This window comes from Hydra vulgaris, chromosome 06, assembly GCF_038396675.1.
Source record: "Hydra vulgaris chromosome 06, alternate assembly HydraT2T_AEP".
NCBI lineage: Eukaryota > Metazoa > Cnidaria > Hydrozoa > Anthoathecata > Hydridae > Hydra > Hydra vulgaris.
The window spans coordinates 23,437,501-23,462,500 of record NC_088925.1 but is presented as its reverse complement, the minus strand read 5'-3'; the positions used below and the strand labels follow the sequence as shown (position 1 = coordinate 23,462,500).

General features: G+C 26.8%; 1 protein-coding gene across 1 annotated transcript in view; it reads right to left on the bottom strand.

Annotated features, from left to right (window-relative positions):
- Positions 1-9,352: 9,352 nt before the first annotated feature.
- LOC100215822 (ESF1 homolog) overlaps positions 9,353-25,000 on the bottom strand; it is a 54,295-nt gene continuing 38,647 nt past the window's right edge. The window contains exons 13-18 of the mRNA XM_065799633.1: positions 24,459-24,565; positions 24,067-24,366; positions 23,671-23,894; positions 16,586-16,659; positions 9,698-9,746; positions 9,353-9,486 (exon numbers count right to left, since the gene is read on the bottom strand). Of these exons, the coding sequence (XP_065655705.1) occupies positions 9,417-9,486; positions 9,698-9,746; positions 16,586-16,659; positions 23,671-23,894; positions 24,067-24,366; positions 24,459-24,565 (824 nt within the window). The 3' untranslated portion in view covers positions 9,353-9,416. The remainder of the gene's footprint in view (positions 9,487-9,697; positions 9,747-16,585; positions 16,660-23,670; positions 23,895-24,066; positions 24,367-24,458; positions 24,566-25,000) is intronic.

The window sequence follows — 25,000 nt, the reverse complement described above, 5'->3', positions numbered from 1 at the left end:
TTTGAAAATTTTTTTCGTACAGCTACAAGTTATTTTCAAAATAATTTCATGAAAAAACTAGTTAAAAACCTATTTAATTATCTGAAATTGAACAAACTACTCGTTGTCAATGATTAGTTTTTATAACGCTGTAACCGTAGCCATTTTAAAAATTCTTCAACAAATGTAATTCCACTGCGCATGCGTATAATAACTTTCCTCCTGCAAACGACCGTGTACCGTAATTGATTATAAGAAAATTTTAATAACTGCTTACATTGATAAAGAAAACTCTGCTCTTATCCAACTGTACTATCTTGCAGGCCCCAAGTAAATTTTGATACTTTAAGTAGTAAAACAAAAAAAAATGAAGACTGACGCCATTGGTTGCAGATATTTATCTTAAGAACTATTGTTTGCATCAAGTTGCAGTTTGCGCCAAGAAGGCCGAAAAAAGAAGCTAAAGCTGTTTTAAAATTATCAGAATATATGAGTTTTGGTTTGAAAAATAATTTCAAATCAAAATTTTTGTATTATTATATACACAAAAAGGTTTAAGCTTTAGGTTCCTTTTTGAATGTAGTAGCTTCATGAAATATAAAATAGAGCCCTGAAACGCCATAAAAGTACTTAAAATTGTAATTGGAAATGCGTTTAATTTTTCAAATGCATAAAGTAATTTTTAATCAGACTGCCACATTAAAATTAGTCAAGTTTATAACATTGATGTTTTAAAAAAAGTTGTAACTATTCAAAATGAACCGTTGCCAGGCATTTCAGTGACACCTGAAATGCCTGGCAACCATCAACTAAATAAAAAATCCATTGCACCACTACAATAACTGATATTGTAGTACAAAAATACTAAATAGTTAATATAATATGTGGTTGCTAAGCAATTTAGGTATCCATCGCAACCGAAAGTTAACACTTCTCATTCCTCAAATTAAAAAGCAGTGCAAAAATGGTTCTCAAATTTTTTTTATAAGACGAATAATTATTTTGTCCAATAAAAGTGAATACGGCCCAATGTACAGTGGTGTTTAAAACAAATGTTAAAAGTTAAAAAATGAGCGTAATGCAGAATAAATAGTATTAGGAATAAAAATAATCTCCAAAAATGTAATTAAAATAAAATAAAAATAGTAATTCTAAAGTCATGAATATGATTTGTATACTCTAAAATATTCTTTATAATTAATTTTTGAAAGAATTTATATTTTCTACACGTGTTATAATATTATCTTTTGCTAAGACTTTATTCCAAATATGAGGAGCACGATATGTACTTCAATTTGTTAATGCGTAGTTTTGCATAAAGGTTCACTTAAGGTGCCTGTTGTGCGCAAAGTATATTTAAAGTTAGGTTTTATTTCATAGAGATCATGAAAAGTTTAAGGACTTATATTGCTTAAATAGTCATACTTTTAAAAAGTGCTTTAACATGTTTGTTTTTATCTTTAAATTTTATTATTTTTAACGCATGTTTCTGTTTTTTATAGAGTGTTTCAAGTTTTCCTTTAGAAGTACTACTCCATGTGATACTTGCGTAACTTTGTGTAAAACTATATATAAAAAAATATATTTGTTTTGATGATTTTTATTTAGTAGATCTCTTGATTTGTATAGACTTTTAATATTTTTTGATATTTTGTTGCCAATATATGCAATATGTTTATTTCAGGTAATGTTTTTATCGATGAGAACACCAAGAAATTTTGTTACTCTTTCGCGACTAATTTCTGTGTTTTCCAGAATTAGTTTTAGCAATAGAAAAAGGAATTTTTTTTGTTTTTTTTAAAGGATGGAATAACAAAACTTTGTTTTTCTAAAATTAATTGAAAGTTTGTTTGCTTTGAACCATATTGAAATATTTTTTAACCCCTGCTCTACCCTTCTTTTAAAACTGCTATTGGAGGAATTTTCTATTAAGTTAAGACAAATAATAATGGTATCCAATCAAAACAAGCGTAAACAAATAAGTTTATTTTTATAAAAAATATGCTATAATATATATTATACCAAATTTATACGATTTGTCCCCAAATAAGTGTTTTTATAAAATTAAATGTATTTTGGATTTGATTATAATGCACGCATTGTTAAAAACATGCATGCATGTTAAATACATGCGTATCTATATAACATATTTATATTTATTTATGTATAAAAGCAAATATACATGTAATTAAATATATATATATATATATATATATATATATATATATATATATATATATATATATATATATATATATATATATATATATATATATATATATATTCAATTTATAAATATATTTTGTATACTGCTGGAAATACAACTCTCGTCTGTTTAAGAGTGATCAATATCTTCATTTTTTTTTTCCGAAATATAGATCAAATTTTATTAAAATAATTCAAATGAAAAACTACAACTTTATAATGGAACTTAACGTTTCATGCTTTCAGCAATCATCAGCCATATTAATCAAATATAAAATAAAAACCCTTATAAAAAAATACAAGTTTAGCGTTGCAACGGCATCTGTCATTAAGTATACGTGATTCGATATTTGCTAATCGCCGGAATCAAAGTTAGATAACATTTTTCTCTGCCTGCAAACAGAAACCAATTCACTTTTTTGTTAAGTAGTAATCGTCTATCAAAAGTCATAATTAAAATTTTTTTTAGATGCAGAGGTTACACTTTTTTGTAGGTGGTATATACGATTGGTTTCTTTTAATTATGTTCCACTTAAATATAGGCGTGTTACTGCGTCTTTATGTTTCCAGATTTCCTTGGAGTTCTGTTTCATACCTATACCTGAAGTTCTGTTTCATACCTATACTGGTTGCATTCCAAATTTATGCAAACTTGAGCTTGAATGCGTTTTCACTAATGCTGGTGTAAGATTTTTCCGTAAGACTGGGATTAGGTGATGCTAAAGTGGCTTTATATACAACATTCTTTGATAAAAAAAGTGAATTGGTTTTTGCTTGTAGGCATAGGAAAAAATTTTTACTATCTAACTTTGACTCCAACAATTAGCAAATATCGGATCACGTATACTTGACGTCAGATGCCTTTGGAACGCGAAACTTGCATTTTTTATAAGGGTTTTTATTTTATATTTGAATAATATGGCTGATGATTGCCGAAGGCACAGTGGGTTAAGATCGACATAAAATGGACAAATTAGAGTATCAATACATATACAGTGCACAACAGATATATATATATATATATATATATATATATATATATATATATATATATATATATATATATATATATATATATATATATATATATATATATATATATATATATATATATATATATATATATATATATATATATATATATATATATATATATATGTATATATATATGCTCAATGTTCAAAGAACAGAGCAATTATATTAGTAGTAAAAAATCACTTAACAAAAATTTTTTCCATTTAACACTGTGTTTCATCAACAAAGATTTATCAGAAATGGATGATCAAATTAATAAAACTTCAATTTATACCAAAAATTAAATTAGAAGGAAGTTGCAAATGTCTTAACTACTGTAAATTTTTACACATTTGTGGAATTTGCTGACACTATTATAAAAAGAATTCTTTAGAAATGATTACTTATGCTATTTTTTTTAAATGTTTTTTTAAAAAGGGTAGTTAATGTAAATATTATTTGAACTCATTTATTTTTATAGTTTAGAAGAAATATATTTTAGAAGAAACTTATTTTCGTGCCTACATTTAGAAATTAATTCCGATCTTTTGTTTAATAAGCATTCTTGATTTGCTTGTGTAATTATTTCAAATTTTTCTTGTAGGCATAGTATGCATTTTTTGGAAATATTGTTATATGCAGGCGCTGTTTTAAGGATAGACCAATTCAGTATAAAATCATCAATATTTTTTTCTTTTAATTCCCATATATATTTTGACAGCATGGTGTCTTTTGAATACTTTTTATTCTTGAAAGATTGCTTATGATTGGCAAAACGTTTTTTCCATTCACCCTCTGTTATGCCAATATATTGTTTATCAGGTACATTCTTAGAGGAAACAACACATTTATATACCACATTTTTTGATAAACAACTTCCACTCATTGGACAATTGATTTTTTGTTTACAATTAATCTGTAGTTTTTAGCAACTGTAGAAATCCTAAATGAAAAAAATACAGAAAATTGTAATTTTTTTTGTATTATTTGCGTATTATTTATTATTATGTTCTAGGAAAATACATGAAACTTTTTTATTTTTATCAATTTCCTTTATAGTTAAACTTGATTAACACCCATGATACTTCATCACTTCTTTTTACCGAAATTATTTGATTAACAATCACGATACACATCACTTCTTTTTACCGAAAAAAATCTATGACATTTTTATACTCTCATTCTTCCTAAATCTCATATAAAAATAAAATTAAAAAAAACTAAAAAAAGTTTTCTCATTTTTTATTATTACTTTTTTTGATTTAGGGCTTTTTGTTTGATTTAGGTCCATAAACTTTGTTCAATAAATTTTCGACAAATACGGACCCTGCGGTCCTCCTCCTATCGCCAGTAACAAATTATCTTGCTATACTCCCTTCACCTTCTCTCTCTCTTTCCTAAAATTACGCAACAAAATTATAAGCCCAATTAGGGCTGCCCTTCCCCCCTTTTTCTCAGTAGCCCTGACCCCAACCCCTAAAAAAATTTTTTTGTGTGTTTTAAGGTGGTATTATTATTATTTTGTTATATTTTACTTGTAATACACATCTTTAAGAAAATACATATGCAAAAAAATTAAAAAAATTAGCAAAAAAAGTCAAAAGAATATAAGTATCAACAGACTACTTCAACATTGATAGTTTTGCACAATATTAGTATACTAGTGTAGCTTGTGCCTCAACCAAAAACTTTTGGAAAAAAATTATAGCGATAATAAAATGACAGATTTAGTAGAATAAAATATACTTAAATAGTATAAAAATTATACTTATTAGTAGAAAAAACTGAGATTTATGAGATGAAAAGTAGTTAAATGGTTTACCATAGCCAAAGGCGAATCCATAGGGAAGGGGGCTACTAAGGGCAAATCACTTTTCTTATATATTTATGAAATATATGTCAATTTATATATTTAACAAACATGTTGTTTAAAAATGGAAGTAAATTAGGGAAGCTGTTTAAAAGTGATAAAAATTTTAATAAATTTTGAGTGGTGCAAAAAAAAATCGGACTGTTGGAACCTTAATATGACGTTATTTCATAGTTACATAGATTAAAACAGTGTAAAGAATAATATTCTAAAAAAACTAACGAAAAAAGTTTTATGATTTATATCTGAAAATTAACTCCCTTCATTTCTTCCTGGATGTTCCACCGAATCAAAAAAATCTAAAAAATCGCTTCCCCCCCTTCCTCACAAGATAGTCTGTACGGAGGAGTGTGTGTGTGTGTGTGGAGGAGGGGTCCTGATCATAGGTCAAGTAATTAATTAGATATATTTTAAATGTGAGGTTCAGGCACTAATAAATTAAGTAACACACAATTTGGATATACAATTTTAAATAATAATTTTTCAATTAAAATATGAATGTTTTTACCCATAAAAAAAAATAAAATTGAGAAAAATTAAATTTAAAAATCATATATTCTACTAATTTAAATTACTAAAACAAACAGCACAAAAGTTTTTCATTTGTTAGCTCCATATTTCTTTTTCTTACGTCTTTCTAATCATATTAACTAACAGTGTTTTTATTAGACTAACATAAGTTCTGAAGTTTTTATTTTTTTATTTTTTATTTTATTTAAGTTTACAATGTTAGTCGTGTTACATAATTCATAAGCCGTAATACATAAACATAAGTCGTAATACAATTACGCAAATAATACAATTCAGCGTACTAACAATATAAAGCTAGGCTTCCAAAAGAAGATCATAAGGATCTTATCATCGGAACCTTAAAAAGTAATATTTATAACGGATATATATAAAATAAAATATATACATATATATATACACACATACACACACAGATATATATATATATATATATATATATATATATATATTTATATATATATATATATATATATATATATATATATATATATATATATATGCATGTATATATATATATATAGTATTTACATATTTGCATAATGTAAATACTATATATATATATATATATATATATATATATATATATATATATATATATATATATATATATATATATATATGCATGTATATATATATATAGTATTTACATATTTGCATAATGTAAATACTATATATATATATATATATATATATATATATATATATATATATATATATATATATATATATATATATATATATATATATATATATATATATATATATATATATATATATATATATATATATATATATATATATATATATATATATATATATATATATATATATATATATATATATATATATAGTATTTACATTATGCAAAGATACAACACATTTTAATATATAATAAGCTGAAGATTTAACAAATACATTTTACATTTATTTTTAGTAGAATTTTAGAATGTTGTCCATAGAGAGAATTAATTTTTTTAACTGAATTTTAAAAACAGGAAGAGTAATAGAAGGATCAAAGTTTGGTAATACTATTTTATTCCAAAGATGGGGTGCACGATATGAAATACAAAATTGATTGAACTTAGTTCTACAAAAAGGTTCACTTAAAAAACTAAAATTTCTTAATGTGTATTTATTTATTGGTTTTAAAAAAAAAGGTCGTTAAAAACAAATAAAGATAAATCGTTTTTCCATATAAAAGTAAAACATAAGACATTAAATACGTTCAGTTTATAAACATCTAAAACCTTTATATAATCAAAAAAATATTGTGAATGGGAAAAGCGATCCGCATAATTAACTACGCGGATTGCATGTTTCTGACGGCGAAAAAGATGTTGTAATTTACTTTTATCCGTACTTCCCCAGGCGATGATTGCATAATTTATATAATTGTGTATAAACGAATAATAGAGTTGGGTTAGGTTTTTTTGTTTAGATAATTTCGGGCTTTGTATAAAATGCCAATGTTTTTAGAAATTTTTGTGCTTATATGATCAATATGTTTTCTCCAAGTAATATTCTCATCAAGATAAACACCTAAGAATTTTATAACGGTATCTCTTTTTATTATCGTTTCATCAATATAAATTTGAGGCATATTACTTGGTAAAAAACGTTTTTTTGCGCAGGAGTGGAAGATAATCCATTTTGTTTTGTTAATATTTAAAGTTAATTTATTAGCTTTGAACCAATTAGATTGAGTTCTTTGTTTGAAGTTGAAAAGAGTTCATTAGTATGGGATAAGAAAAGATTAGTATCATCAGCGAACATTATATTTTTCAATTTGAAAGCATTGTTTAAGTAGTTTACATAGATTAAAAATAGTAGTGGTCCAAGAATAGAACCTTATGGAACACCACAGGTTATGCTCAGGGGTTCACTTTGCTGACCATCATTACTATACACAAGTTGTTTTCGATTTGTTAAATAGCTTTTAAACCATTTTAAAATTTTATTGTTTAAACCATAATGTTTAATTCTTTAGATTAAAATTCGGTGATCGACCGTATCAAAAGCTTTTGATAGGTCAACAAAAACACCTAGTGCATATTGAGATTTTTCAAAAGATTCAGAGATGTTATATATAAATTGAATAATGGCATGTTCAGTTGAACTTCCTTTTCTGAAACCATACTGATTGTCATGAAATAAGTTGTTGTAATTAAAATAATTGTATACTCTGTTGAAGATAATTCTTTCTAAAATTTTAGAAAATATAGAAAGAACAGAGATAGGACGATAGTTACTGATATTGGATCTGTCGCCTTCTTTATGGATAGGGCTAACCCTGGCAAGTTTTAAACATTCAGGAAAAATACCTTGATGAATTGATGCTCTGAAAATTTTAAAAAGAACATTTTTTAATTGTTCGTAGCAATCTATAACGATATTCCCGTTTATTTCATCTACACCAGGTGCTTTATTTTTTTAAGGATTTGAAAGCTTTTTCAAACTCATCAAATGATAGTTCGGCAGATAATTCTTCAGAGCAAATATCTTTATCAATAGGTACCAAAAAATCATAAAACGAGGTTTATTAGACTAACATAAGTTCTGAAGCAACTTTGAAGTGACTAAGTTTTAATATCAAGAACATCATGAAGGCGACATAGTAAAAGTGTCAGTAATTTAACCATTATAAAAACTTTTGTTGATGTAATAAGATGTTGCCACGATTACAATAAGATGTTGCCACGATTACATATTTTGTATAAGAAAATTCTTTACACTGCCATTAATCATTAATAGATACAACACAATTAATTACATCATTTAAAGTAGAGTCAAGTTAGTGGTAACTAAATTGTAAGTATCATAAAGATCTCATAATGCAACAAAAGCTATATTTGGATAAAGATTGTGACATGTTCATTTTAGAAGTAAACATTAGCCAATGTTAATATTATATTGCTTCTCGTTATTTACTTATCTCCCTTAAATGGAATGTCTGTTAATTTTTCAACTATTTATACCAGAACTGTTTTGTTTGATGTCAGAAGAAGTAAAAAATAATCTTTAAAAGCGCAAGCAGTGCAAAAATTTTGAAAAACATTGAGACTTGATTGATTATGATACAACGAAAAATTTCTGCCACACTCATGACAATAGCATACTTCTAAAAACGATTTTTTAATTTAAAATGATATTAATTGTATAAGTTCATTATTATCGAAAAAATATATTTTGAAATTATTTCTCAGACTTATTAGTTGATTTCATTGAAATTATTTTACATTTATAGTTGATTTCATTGAAATTTCTGTCTTTCTTTTATCATTTCTTTTTTTATTTTTTATTGTAAAACACTTTTAGAACAAGTTCAAAATAGCAACAACACAAAGTTGAACCATTATAACATAACTTATGTATGATGATTTATTGAAATGTTATTTAGATTAATGATACTTAGACCAATTTCTTAATAGAGGGTTAAAAAAAGAGCAATACCTGGCTTTGAATGTCTATTTTTTAGGAGCCAACTAAATTTATCAAATGGTTGTTGTGGGCGTTCCAAAATACCTCAAGGGTTTTGAAAAGTTATTCACTAATGTTTCCTTATCATTTTTGAGAGTTTTGTTTGTTAGGCACTTTTTTAATCTTACGAAAAGTTTTTCTAGATTTGAAATCAAATACCCTCCTCCCCCTGTAACAAATCATCACAAAATCACAAACTTTTCTCCCCTTATCGCGTGACGTTATTTGTGGACGACCCCTTAACAAACTCCAACAGCATATTTTCAATACATGCGATTTAACTATTTTATTTATTTTTCAGAACCAAATTTTATTACACCAATTATTTTGTTGATGAAAATTACTTTAGCTTTTTTTTCTTTTGATGCAGTTTTGTCTTCGTTTTTACAGAGTTAACAAGATCTGAAAGGCTATACAAAAAAAAAAAAAATATATATATATATATATATAATAATAATAACATTAATAATAATAACAGTAATATTTGAATGCATATACATGCATTCACCCATATAATAATATATGCACATATGTAATAAATCCATTAAAATTGATGCCTAATTTTAATTTAAAACGGAAAATGCTTGTGACATTTCAGAGGATTACATAAATTATACTGACCAAGTATCCAGCTTCTTTGTATCTTTATTAAAATTGGCGCCAACTGTTTCTAAAGTAAAAAAAAACCCACACAGATGTAGTAAATCAAGGTGGCTACATAAAATTTTTGTTAGAATTTAGAGGATTTTTTTTGCAAAACTACAAAATTTTAAATGAAAATAGAGGATTTTAGAGGATTTTTTTTATAGGTTTAACATCCACGTTTTTTAATTGTTTTAAATGTGTTTTTCCAGGGTTTGAAGGAAAAAGAGGACTTTAGAGGAGCTGCGACCAACCTGTTAATACCTTTTAACAAAGTTCTATAGAAATTTAGAACAATAAAAAAATTATATCAGATTTGACACCCTTAAGTTAAGTTAATGAGTTTAAAAAGATTTTGTTTGTGCGTAGGAAATAAAGAATTCTGTGAGAAACTTTAAATAGGTTAGATTATCTGCTTTCATAAAATAATAAAATCAAAAATTAAAGAAAATTTTTAAAATCTTCATGAATTTGAAGTTTCGTTTACACATATTTACGTTATATAAAATGTTACATTTTCTAGTGAAAAATGTAACACTTGGCCATCAAAATCAAAGCCATTCTTTTAAACACATTTTCCAAATAGATTTTCAAATTTACTTTACTAGAGCAATATAGTTGGAATATAGATGTAACATGCAGCATCAACTATTAACATTAAACACACTTTCATTCAATCATTGTAATATATACAACAACCTTTAGGTAGGGCTTTTATTTTGATGGTACGAACATTGGCAAACCAAGTGGCTTTCACTACTGTCAACTGTGATGCACCACTTTATCTGTAGTTCACAGAACTTGCTAAATTCAACTTGATGTTCAAGGTATTAAATTTTAAACTCAAAAACAAAAAAACCTTTAAACAAAAAAATATTTGGTGTTTTTATTCGTGTACTTTTATATTATTTATGCCACGAAAATAAAGTCTTTTTCCTGGACATTGTCTTGTAAACTCTTCAAATTTAAAAATATCAATTACTTTCCGTTTAAACTTTAAAAAGATGTCTATTTTTACTCTTAGGTTTAATCAATTTATTTCGATGAAAGAATTTAGAATCAAGATCATTTAAAAATATTTAAAAACTAATCTTAAGTAAACACCGTAAAGTAATACTACTACTAATAATAATGATGATGAACTAACAATTATCATATTTAATTATTATAACAATAATAAGATAATTATATAATAATAAGCCAATATTAATCTCAAAACAGCAATTGAATATTATGCACACACGGGAAAATTAGAAACAGATAACAACCTATTATGAAATAAAAAGAACTACTGCAAAAAAAAGTAACAATGATTTAATAAATATAATAATAGTAATATCAATAATGATATTAAAAACAATAAAAATACTGTCTGTCAATATATCATTAAAAAATAACAATAATTTTTTAACAACACTCACAGATAAAAACGTGTAACATGCACATTTAAATATATTTATTTATATTATATACCAAATAAAATAGGGTAACTTAAATATACTAATATAATAACTAAATAAGCAAGTATTGCGATATGTCAATAACAAATTCGTAAACGGAAAGATAATAATAAATCTCATTAAATATAGTTACCGGTAAAGAGGCAAATGTAAAAAAAACTTAAAATAATATTAAATGACTACAAATAAAGCGAAAATTTATTTTTAATAATTACATATATTACAATTCTTATTTTATTTTTTTCAATTTTATTAGTTTACTTTTTCTTTCGACAATTTTTTTCCTTAAAAGTTATTATGCTATTATATTTTTTAATACTTTATTATCTTGTTATTATATATTTTAATATCTTTTTTTGTTTATGCGACACAATGGTCGCAAAAAGTGACCAACGGAGCCGTCCAGTCACGTAGATCTGGGAGATGTGAAAATAGAAGTAGATTGTAGATGATGTCATTTGGTGAGAATCATAAATGAATGTAAAGACTATTTTGTAGGAGGAAGAAAATTTTAGGACTCAGGGATTAGGTGAACAATAACTCACGCTCTAGTCATACTAAACAAATGATAAAACAATGGTCTATGAGTAAACAAGTCAATATCGATCCGCTGGTTCATTAAAGGCAACCATGGCTAAAATTATCACACCATACAAAAACAATAAAATAAGTAGATAACAAAATATAAAGTAAAATGATACAAAATATAAGTACGAGCAATATAAAAAGAAAAAATAGGCTAGTAAATGTGCTACTATATATGGTCTAAACTCTAGATAACCAACTGAAAACTGATAATCACCTGTGTGAGATAAAAGTATATAAATGTCATTAATGTAACAAATTCATAATACAAAGCTCACAAAGCGCTATAATACGTGGGTGTAAGAGGTAAAAAAATGTTGGTGCCATGGTAACCAATCAGAATTAAGTAGTGCATAATGGTGATCCCCCTCCTCAGGAATGCACTGCGATCACCAATGACGTTTCGGAGAGCCCGAGACCTGCACTAACGCCACTCGTCAGGGGCGTGTCCTTGCAACAGATCTCACCGCCTGCACTCTACGTCATGCTAGTCAATATTGCAATATAACAGGACTACACTACAAAAGCCAAAAATCCCAATCCCTATCCCAGTTTTTATTACAGCTCCAACATTCTTAGAGATTTCACGAGGGTGGTAAGGGATGCGCGTGGTGTAAATATAAGCAAATATGTTGATACATATAAATATCATGTACACTTACATTATTATGTAAAAGTTATTATGCTATTATATTTTTTAATACTTTATTATCTTGTTATTATATATTTTAATATCTTTTTATGTCGTTCTTTTTTTAATTTTGTTACTGTTTTGTTAACGTTTTTTTTTTTGGTTTTAAATTAAATTTCCAGATTGCTGAATTTTTATTACATCTATAATATATTGTCAATTTTTTAAACTTAATTTAATTTTGTTTTAACTTTTTCTTTAACTATTCTTTATTCTGTACTTTATCACCTTTAGAAAAATGCCTCCGCCATTTACGAAAACTTTTTCAAAAATGAAACTGTTTCCGTTTAGCAACGAATCCGTTTAATGCAGTGGTTCCCAACCAGTGGTCCATGGACTTCTGGGGGTCCATGAGAACTTTTTAGGCGGACCACGAAGTAAAAGTAAACTCTAAATATTTTTTTGGGTAATGAATTTAAATTTTGATGTTTTTTCTGTTTAAAGAAGAAAGTAAATCTTAAATTAAAAATGTAATGTATGCTAGAAAACTATGTTACACAAAATCTGTGTTAACAGATTCAACTTTGGGGAATAAGATAGAAAAGGTTTGTAACCACTAGTTTAATGAGTATGCTTTTCAGGCTTTCCTAATAAAATGTTTTAAATCTAAAAAAAATGTTTTGCAAGTTTTTTAGATTGACCGACATTTAGAAGTTTATATTAGTAATTTCACTTATTTTCATCTTTGCTTTAATTGCATCTAAAATTTTGTCTAAATCATCAGAGTTTATGCATTTTCGTTTATTTTCCAAAAATAATTTTTTTGAATCTAAATACAATGCTGAGACTATTAGGTTTCTTGTGCTTGTTTTAATTTTTAGCTTTTTCACAAGAATTTAAAGTTAAAATTTTTTTTTTATATTTTATGATTCTTATTTTTATTATTAAAACGACAAAATAAAATTCTTAATCACAAATGTGTTTAAAACTTGCTGTTAAAAATGTGTTTAGAACTTGCTATCCCAAAATTCAAACTTTGGTACAACTATTTCAATATAATTTTTAAACTTTTGGTTGCTACAATATTTGATACTAATATATATTTATAGTGATATACTATAAGTATATTTCCTAGCTCTCAAGAATTTTATACTTTTAATCAACTCATTAATTTCTTTACTTTTTAGTTAAATATCAATGAGGATGATATGAACATAGTTGACAACCCAATCAATTTTAAATATGTAAATATAGAAAATTTTAACTCTTCAAACATAAATAATAATTTGTGATGTAAAAAAGTGAAACAAATTTTCACAAAAACGAAAATGCCATTTTTTGAAGTCCACAAGGATAACACACCAGTTTGGAAGCATTTTTTGCACTCAAAAGAACTTGAATTGGCCAAGTGCAAGCTCTGCGACCAAGAAATTAGGTGCAAAGGAGGAACCACAAGCTCCATGAGAAACCACCTGAGGACAAAGCACAACATCACGTTTGCTGCTGTTGTTACTCCTGAGAGGAAACTCTAAGTCATCAAACCCATTGATTTATTTTTTAAGACAAAGGATCCTGTTGATGCTGTTTTGGTTGAGCTTATTTCATGTGATGGGCTGCCCTTTCCTGTTTTCTCAACTAGTCAACGTTTGAGAACAGCTCTGGAGATACAAGGATATAAATTGCCCAAAGATGCTAAATCAATTAAGGCTCTGCTGATGAAACATTACGATGATATCAAGAAAACATATCAGCAGGAATTTGCAGAAAAGAAGCTTGTTGGTTACAAATTTAGCTTAACCCTTGATGAGTATACTTCAGCCAGAAACAGAAGATATATGAACATAAATGTTCATACGGAAGGTGATTATTGGAACCTTGGAATGATCAGGGTACATGAGTCTATGCCAGCGGAGAAAAGTTGTGTAATTGTTGACAAGAAACTGAAAGAATTTAAGCTACCTTTTGCCTGGGATATTGTAACCACAGATGGAGCTGCTGTAATGAAAAAATTTGGTAGCTCAATTTTACCAGACCATCAGCTCTGCCTCACACATGGAATCCACTTGGCTGTCAGTGATGTTCTATATAGGCAATCTAGGAAAGAAGATAATGGCACACCTGAGCAAGTCACTATTCTAGAAGAGGACCAAGAAGATGATGACAGCAGTGAGGAAGGAGGATTAGAAGTTTCAGCTCTTCCAATGATCAGGGAGGATGTCGCAGAACTCATCAACAAGGTCAGAAAATGTGTCAGATTGTTTCGAAAGTCTCCAGTTAAAAATGACACGATTTACTTGAAGAGTCAATGAGAGGAGGAATGCTATATTGGTAAACTTAGTTAAATATCTGAATAACTTTGATGTCATTAATGGAGCAACTCATGACATTTTTGAAAACTCCATGCTGAAGAAAAATGCAGTTGCTACTACCGCATCAAGTTTCTTTAATCATTTGTTTGAGCAAAAGAGAAGTGAGTCTTTAAATGAGTAAAATTTGTCAGATAATGAAACTGGTCAGGAACAAGTACAACAATTTACTTCCTTGTCAGAAGAGCTTGAGTTCTCCATCAGCGAGACAGTCAAAGGGGTTTCACCAAAGAAACAAAAAATAGAATCAACTTCCAAACTAATGCTAAAAAAAATGGCAGCATTTGAGCTAACAAAAAAACAAACAAGTAACTTAGATTTGTTGCACACGGCTTTGAAGTCAATCAAAGTAACAAGTGTGGGGGCCGAAAGGTCATTTTCTGCAAGTGGTCTATTTGTCACTAAACTAAGGTCAAAGTTAAATAATGAAACACTTAATGCTTTATGTTTTTTACGTGCTTATTGCCTTAAGAAATGTAAAATTAACCATTAAAAAGATTTATTTGTTTGCTACTCAATTGTAATTAATGTACGTATATGATATTGTTGCTATATATATTTATGTTTTTGCTGCTGTTGTTCCCCTGAAATATATATAATAAAAAAATACACTAGAAAAGCGGAAAACCTGTATTTAAAACATTGAAAACTGCGGTTTATTCGAAAAACTGGTTTTAGAAAAAACTTAAATATTCCCTTTCCCTAGATGGAATAGTCAAGGTTTCCAACTAATAAATCGCAATCACTAACTTTAACTCTCTTCTAGACAAAGAAAAGACTTTTCCATCTAAATATATAAAATATCTGGAGGTATTTCTTGACAAAAACCTACCATGGTACTACTAACTAATTTAATTGAGTAAAAGATTCTCACAAGTCAATAGTATGTTGTCATTAATAAGACACTATGTTTCCCAACATACTCTAATATCAATTTATCATTCCTTGTTCTCCTCCTATCTAAGCAATTGTTACATTGTTTGGGATAAAAAAGTTTCCTTAATAACATAAACAGTTTACAACCTACTTCCACAAGAATTATGACATTTTTTCCTATACCATCTACTAGGTTTTTTGAATTAAAAATAGGTTTTTTAAATTAAAAACTCTAAAATATAAGATCTTGTAAAGCTTTATAACCGTCTTTTTTGTTTGATTTTCTCCAAAATAATCTATTAAATTTGTTCATTAATTTTTTATTAGAAAATATTTAGGAGGAAAATTCACCAAAGTAAAAGTGTGTCAAATTACACCAAAGTAAAAGTGTATCAAATAACCATATCATAAAGTATATCAATAAGCTTTTTTGGTGATTGTCTATATATAGAACTTCCACAGTGCAATGTTTCATAATTTATTTAAACTGTTTAAGCTATTTTCTATGCTCACTAAGGAAATGTAACTTATCATATTTCTAAAAAAAAATTTTAATTTATTTAAAAAAATAAAGTGATTGAAAAGCTGCTGCAAATGTTTAGTTATTTTTTAATACATAAGTTTGAATTTTGAAGTGGTTGCTTAGGGTGTTTAACCAAGTGGTTGCCCAAAGTACACAAGAGTAACAATTATTTAGTACTGCTTGTCAGTAGGTATGGAACTGTAGCTAAAGAATAGCACTCCACTTTTAAAAATGATTGTTTGAAATAAAGTTTTTAACATCAAACCTGTTGATGATCAAAACTTGAAGCAAACCTGAAATGGTACCCATTGTTCTTCCCATGGGTACATTTAAAAAGCAAAGTGATTTCATATAAAATGACCGATTGATTAAAATAAGAATATCTACACAAACAAGGAATTCATAAAAATACATATTTTTACTTACCATGACTGACATTTATATTTTCACCTCTACGTTTTTGTGACTCAGCGATAATTTTAGTTGTACCCTTTGTTTTTCTAAATAGAAAATATTCAAAACAGTAGCTTTTTCAAAAACGCCAAATCATACTTAATTCCCTACATATAATAAAAATGATACATAAAGTAACAAATAATAAATAAAAATGATATATAAAGATATAAATAAAAATGATACATAAAGTAATAAGTAATAAAAATGATACATAAAGTAATAAATGATAAATAAAAATGACACATAAAGTAATAAATAATAAATAATTAAAAAAAAATGATACAAAAAGTAACAAATTATAAAGTGATACATAAAGTATATTTTTCAAAATTTACTAAAAAACAAAGTGTAAATAAAATATATTGAATAATAATAATAAATATTGAAAAAATATTAATTTAAATAACATTATGTAACAATCACATAAATATTATATCATATTGAATACAAAGGGCAAGCAAGCTCCACATTAGAATCATTTCAAAATGTTTAACCTTTAGACTCCACTCAGTTTTGTAGGTTTAACCACTCACCCCACAGTATTTTTTAGCTAAAGTTGTAGGTATGTTAAAAATAAGATTTTGTTATCATATCCTTATGCCTGAACTTTGAAGTAAAGTTTTTCTGAAAGCCAAACCAGTATATTTACAAAACTCATATAGATTGACATCATACCTATCATAAAATTTATACAGTGTCGGCCTAAAAAACACTTTTTAAATGAATAATTTCTAATAGCACTTCTTTTCTATAAGTAGACATTTTTTGAGAAAAAAAAAACAGACATATATGTAGGTAACAGAGCAAGTCAGTAGTGAGACTTGGTCCGCTACTCTACTACATGCATACTCTCCATTTGATAGCAAAGTTGCAAAAGAAAATTAAAAAAAAAACAAAAACAAAAAAACTTTGTGGAAGTTCACGCCTCCTTCCTTACCAATGTCACTTATTGGGCTAGAGCCAGCAATGAACCATGAACCTCTTGGTTCTGAGGCAGAACTCTACCACTGTACCACGGCTGCACAAAAAAAGTTAGAAGTCTTAGTAGTGTATATGTATAGCTGAAAAATTTACAAGTTAACTACAAAAACATTACCTACTTGTAAAAATAACTTAGTGGTGAGGATAATAAAGTGATGTGTCAGCAATATTTGCTAGAATTTTCTGTAGCACTTGGTGGACAAGCAGATATTAAAAATTATTTAAAGTGTGCTAAAGACAAAGTGAGAGTCTTGGTTGCTGCAATTTTTAACTTTAAGCTCTTCCTATTTTAAAAAGACTTTCTTGAAACATAGTTTCAGGGTGCCATGCATTTGTGAAGGAAAAAAAATCTTTATTTTTTTCCCTTTTTCCTTCTCTCTGCTTGTTTATTTTTGCATTTTGTCCCTCTCTCCCTATCCCCACTTCCTGTCTTGCTTTAAAACTTCAAAAATATGGTAAGCCATATATATATATATATATATATATATATATATATATATATATATATATATATATATATATATATATATATATATATATATATATATATATATATATATATTATTAGTAAAAAACACTTATCTAACTTTTATCTTCGACTTGAAGTTTCACCATTACTGGATCATCAGGAAGAGTTCCTGAGAACTCTTCCTGATGATCCAGCAATGGTGAAACTTCAAGTCGAAGATAAAAGTTAGATAAGTGTTTTTTACTAATTAATTATTGCTCTGTTCTTTAAGAACATTGAGCACTCTATTTGTAAAATACACTAACATAATTTACATATATATATATATATATATATATATATATATATATATATATATATATATATATATATATATATATATATATATATATATATATATATATATATATTTATATAGCCCCATAGGGCAATAGGCCCCAAGTACACTGAAAACATACTAAAACAAATTTAATCTAAACAGCCATCTTGTTCTTTCAAGTTTTAACCAATCAGATTGCATCTATTAGAGTATAGGAAGTTGCCTTACAGCCACTGTTCATTGTTTGGTATCTTATCTTTCATAATATAGCCTTCCAAGTTATAAAAAATGAGGCTTAATGCTCCGCTCTCACACATCTTCTACTAATTGCTAATTATTATAACTTTGTTATTAATACTTCAGTCAGCCTTTTAAAATGGACCAGGAAATTTGCAGTCCAATCAGTTTTTCTTCATAGTTGAGCTTTTTCAGGGATGACAACTCTAGTTTTGTTGTCAGTAGTGATGCGGAAGATTGTGGAAATAATGAACCTAACCCTGGGTTGAAAAGTTGGACTGGAGTATTTAATTGCCTGTGTACATATTTAAGATAGTGAAAATATGAAACTCCTTACCAAACTGAAGATATCAAGGAAAAATACAAAATGTATTAATGCTATGTGGATATATAAAAAATAAATTAAACTACAAAAAAAATTAAATTTTAAGTCCATCTAATGTTTAATTTTAGGTGCAAAAAAATAATCACTTCAACCTGAAGAAGCATTATAATAAAAGACATGTGATTTTTGAGGTAATTTTTGGCTGCTTTGGCAGGTAGCAAGAGAGGCAGGACAAACTGTAGCAAAGACAGAAAAAACAAGGAGCCAAAAAGAGGCAGATTATTATAGAGCCTTGTATACAACCCAATTTTAATCACAAAGAGGCCCTCAATCTGTACTATGAATATAACAATCAAAATTTTATAATGTTTACATTTAAATGGTATTTTCATTTTGCAAACTGTTTAAAATCAATATTCAAATACATTTATTAAGATGTCTGACGAAGTTAAGCTAAGGAAGCTTAAACAGATTTTCCAGTGGCAGCAACTCTACGCCCTGCCATTGATTACAAAGGAAGACAAAGAGGTCTGGAGTGAGTTTGTAAAAGTGACAGCTCCCCTAGCTGTCTGTCTTGACAGGTTACAAGCAGATAATGATGCTTACATAAGATGCCTACTCCCCTAGATAACATTGGTGAATGAAAGTACTCAAATACAAATAAAATGGTACCTTTAGCTTTCCTTGAAATAATATTTTAGTGATGGTATGGTAAATGATATCAATGCTTTTGAAAAAGAAACTTCTACCAATGAAACAACTAAAAATGTCAAATCAATAACAGCATTATTTCTATAAATAGCATGTTTTAAAGACTCATTTGTAGGCCTGTCTAAAGACAACACCTTAAAGCATGCCAACCAACTAGAAGTATTCCTCCTACTTGGCTTTGAAACAACGTATGCTAACCAAATAATGTCATAATGTGTGATATAAAAAAAGATAAGATGTATTCATCTGAATAAAAGTTTTACTTCCTTTTAGATTTGGTCATCTTTTTTAAGACAAAGACTAATTGATAGCAACTTATGTGCATCCTTATTGCAAGCTCCCAGATGTCAGCTACCACTGTCATGAATACAGCACAGTAAATGATAAAATAGGTGAAGTAAAAAGATGCATAACTAGTGACCTTTTGCAAATAATCAATAGCAAAAAAATGAGTTTTGTGCCAGACTCCAACAAGACTCATCAGATGGATGCTGGCAGCATCAATGTAAGTTACAATGTTTTTAATTTTAAATTACAAGTTTTTTCAATTTTCAAATAAATAACTAGCAACACTAAGTACATTTAAATTTGGCCAAAGCAACCAAAAAATTTGCTTCAAAAGTCATGTCTTTTACTACGCTTCTTCAGGTGGAAGTGATTGCACCTGAAATTAAACATAATAAAGTATTATAGTCTTTTATGAAAATATGTACTTCTTAAAAGTCTAAATTGTAACTTGAATTGACTAAACAATAAGTTTTTCAGTATATGCGGCAACTAAATGAGGTACAAAATAACTTAGAGGGTAAAGTATATGAAGAGACGGTAAAGTGATCCAAAAACAAGGTACCTGCTAAAAACAAGTTATTGTTTGAATTTGACTGAGTTCAAAGAGGCTTGGATGAACGTGTTTCTCAAGTACAACATACCGCTATTGTCATCAGCATGTTGAGAGGCTCTTCAGTTATGGGTCTGATATCCTTAAACCCAAAAGGTCATCACTCAGATCCCACAATTTTGAACAGCTTATTTTTATAAAGAGAAACATAAAGCTTTTAAATAAAAAAACTTCTTAAGGATGAACAGATGAAAAGTTTTCATTATTTTTTGTTTTACTTTAAAATTGAGTATATATTTGACATAACAAACTTTCATTAGTTTAAGTAACAGTTGAGAAAAATAAATTACTCCCCTTAAGTCCTATGTAAGATATTAAACTAAATGTATAACAGTAAAATATTGCCACTTTTTATCATCCCATTTAGATGTGACAAACTCAATGTGGGAGAGAGGGGATATTAATTTTTTTTTTCAATTATTAAAATAAAAAATTTTTTGTAGTGGTCTTTTGCAACTAATTTTGAAGTTTGAAAAAGTAGTGGAAGAGCTGTAGCGGTTTTTGGTTCCCAAAGTAGCACTTTTAAATATTTGGTAGCAATGCCTAGCTCTGGTAGTTAATAAAATCAACTTTTTTATTCTTAATATTTTTTTAAATAGAATTATTAAAGCATACACTATAAGCACTTTTATTTTTTTCTAACTTTGAAAAATTGTACTTGAAGTTTTGTCAATACTGAGTAAATATTTTTTTAAACTAACTGAATATCTTGTCGTTATGAAAATATATTGACACTGAAAAATATATAGAAAAACATGAAAATACAATTCAGCCCTCGAAATTAGGGTTGGCATTCAGAATGCTGACCTAACTGCCTGGGTTACCATAGGAACCCCTTTGTGTCAACCCTAGGTATAAGAAAAAATGAGATTTAGTAGATGAAGGTTGATTAATTGTCGACCTCATTTTTTCTATAGAGTACTAGTGTAATACTTTTATTAAATATGGCTTAAATATATATTATTTTAAATCATAAAAAATCTATAAATATACAGTTGATTTGCAATTTTTAGATATAATTATACATAAGTAATGTCTATAAAACAAGATTGACAAGAATTTTATATAACATTTTAGATTTCAAATCATAAGTTTAAATTTACTTTCAAAGGTTAGAAATCAGTTATCATCAGAATCATTATTCTTATTCTTTTTGAGCTTATAATGTTTTAAACTTGTGTCAATCAGTGACATCAGGAAGTCATAGTTTTTCTAGTTTTCATAGTAAAAATGTAAGTAAAGTTTAAAATAAAACCATGTGAAGTTATTGTTTTTCTGGACTGCTGTAAACCATTGATTCGAAATTAGCCAGAAATGCAGTGAGAGCTTTAATTATTGAGTTAAATATATACATATATTTAAAAACACAATAAGTCGTACTTCAGATCTAGCAAGAAGGTCAAAAGGCGTACTTCGGAATGAAAAAGTTATATTAGATTTTTTATAAATAATTTTTACAGTGACAATATTTATTAATAAGAAAATTTATTTTTTTATTATAATAATAATTTAATAAACAAATAAGAAAAAAATGATCTATTAAGTTTGTTTAATTATACAACTTAACCATTTCTTGAATGGGTCAGATCAATTTAAATCATGAATTGTAAAAGTAAAAAATGTTTTCATAAACTCTGTTTTATTTATAAATTATCAATAAACCTGTTCCATGTTCCAGTTCGCTAATTTCATTAGATATTTCAATATATCAGACTTTGGTTGTCTACACTACAATTGTTGTTTATATTATAATACAAACTTAAAATTAATATGCAGGTGTTTTAATGCCTTCTAGTAAGATACAATTTTTCAAACTAAATTTCAAATCAAATCATTAAGATAATAATTTGACTATAAAACTATTCAAAATAACTGGAACAAACTTTATTCTGATACTATTTAAAATTGTTTTCCACTTATGAGATCTTTTCCACTATTTTAATTTCTCATCTAATTATGGAAAAGTTAAAAACTTTTTATAACCAGATGCTGTTACTGGCATAAACTGTTTTGGAGATTAAACCTGAGTACTTTTATAATAATACTACCACTAGGAAGACTACCACCCAAAACCTACAAGCTCCTCTTGCCTTTAGCTGCAATTTATTAAAAAGGTAATTACAAACAAATGGTTTTATCTTATTGTGTCTCTTTAAAACCAATAATTAACTTGGCAACATAGAAAATGGTCATCAAGTGATCATTTTCTATGTTGCCAAGATGTTATTGTTTTCAGTTATTTAAAATACTCTGTATTTTTATTTCTATTTTTATTTGAAAATTGATTTTAGAAAGTTTTAGTACAGAAAACAGTCGCCTGAAGATTCAATGAACAAACTTGCTTGTTTATTGGTTTCATTTTTATATCCTTCAGTCAAATTTTTTGCTGTAAAATTAAAATCACAGCATAACATATTTGAAATTTTTTTTTTTGAATCAACCATTAATAGATTCAATAAGTACACATTTTTAAAATATAATAACTAACACCATTTATAGAAGGGATAAATTTTCATAACTAATCTTTTTGATTTTTCAATATATATATACCCAAGTAGTATTTTCTCAGTCTCAATTGCAACCATATATTAACCATGTCACAATTGCAACCATACATACATAATGTCTCAATCGCAGCTATACATGCATCATGTCTCAATCGCATCTATACAATTATTTATTTGATTTGATTGTTTGCCAAAATACTTTTTAAACATAAAAAAAATATGCACTATGTCTCAAATTAAAATTATACTTGTTTTGAAATTGATAATTACTATCAATAATCTTTGCTATGTTTGAAATAATTCATTGTATAGACATGACAAATTTTATTTTATATAATTATTTAAAAGATTATGTTTAAATTAATATTAAAAATCAAATATTATCAATTACCTAATTTTTTTTATGTTTAAAAAGTATTTTGGCAAACAATCAAATCAAATAAAAAATTGCATTTCATCAGATTTTGTTATTTTACACTGTTTAATTAATTTACTTAATGTTTATTTGATTTTGTGAATTGATGATTTTTCTTGCATGCATTTATAAATGTGATGCATTTATAATATTATTCATTATTATAAATATAAAACCTGCAAACGCCACTTACTTGAACTGGGGTTCTGAAGGATCAATAGAATACAAATGTGACGTATACAATGCATTAAAACGAGGATCTTTCACATCTACTTCAAATGTATCATCCAGCTGTTTTTCGGCGTTGCGTTTCTTTTTTTTTTTCTTACTAGATTTTTCCTGGTCAAGTATAGTCTTCAAAGAGAAGTGCTTCTTCTCCTCAGGTTCTTCATCCATAAGAAGGAGTTCAAGTTCAGCCTAAAATTAACATTTTACATCTTAATTTTTTAAAATTAAATATTAAAACAGTATTCCAAAAGTTAAATTCAGAATTTTAAAATTTTATATAAAACTTTATTTTCATTTTAAAATTCACTTACATTAAAGTAAATTAAATGAAGTTTAGTAGTTAAAAAAATCAAATTCTCACCTTGTTTTTGAGATCCTCCTCTGTGATACTTTCATTAACTTTAGATTTTTTTTTTAACTTTGTCTTCTTTTTATTTTTAAAAAAAGGATCATTAAAGCCAAGATTTTTATTATCATTAGATAATTTGTCATCACTTATATTATTAGGTTCATTATTATTGTTCGTAATTTTTTTAATTTTATTGGTTTCCTTTGATATGCTGGCATGGTTTTCTTCTTCTACTTCTTGATTCCAAGACACTTCTATATTACCATCATCTTCCTCTACTTCTTCTTTAGACTCAATTTCTTTCATCAAAAGCTAAAAAAAAACATTTCTTCAACTTTCACAAATCTAATTCAAAGTTATTTTAAGTCCAAAAACAAAAAAACATAAACAAATAGGAGACCAACTCTATATTTTTTTATTCTTTCATCATCCTCTTCACTTCCTGAATAATCGCTACTTGTCTCAGTTTTGTCAGATTTTTTTATTTGATCTTCTTCATCCGAGGACGATGCTATAAATAAAAATTCATAATAATTTACTAAACCTGAAAAAAATTTTAAGTTTAAAATTCTTGAAAATAAAACTTAATTCTGAAAACAATTCAAATCAATAAAACTTATAACTTTTTTAAAGTTTGGTTTCACTTTTCTATTTTTTAAAACTGTTAATTGAGAATAATAGACTTTTTAAAATATATATTTAAAAAAATACATTAATAAAATATATATTTAAAAAAAAAGTATTTTTAACAGTCGGACTGAATAGACTAACTTAGAAAAAAAAATTAAATATTTACTTAATAATACAAAATTTATATATATATATATATATATATATATATATATATATATATATATATATATATATATATATATATATATCAGGGATGCAGAGTCCCAAAAGGACTCCGGCTTTATAACTCTACTTTTTTCAAGTCTGTAATGTC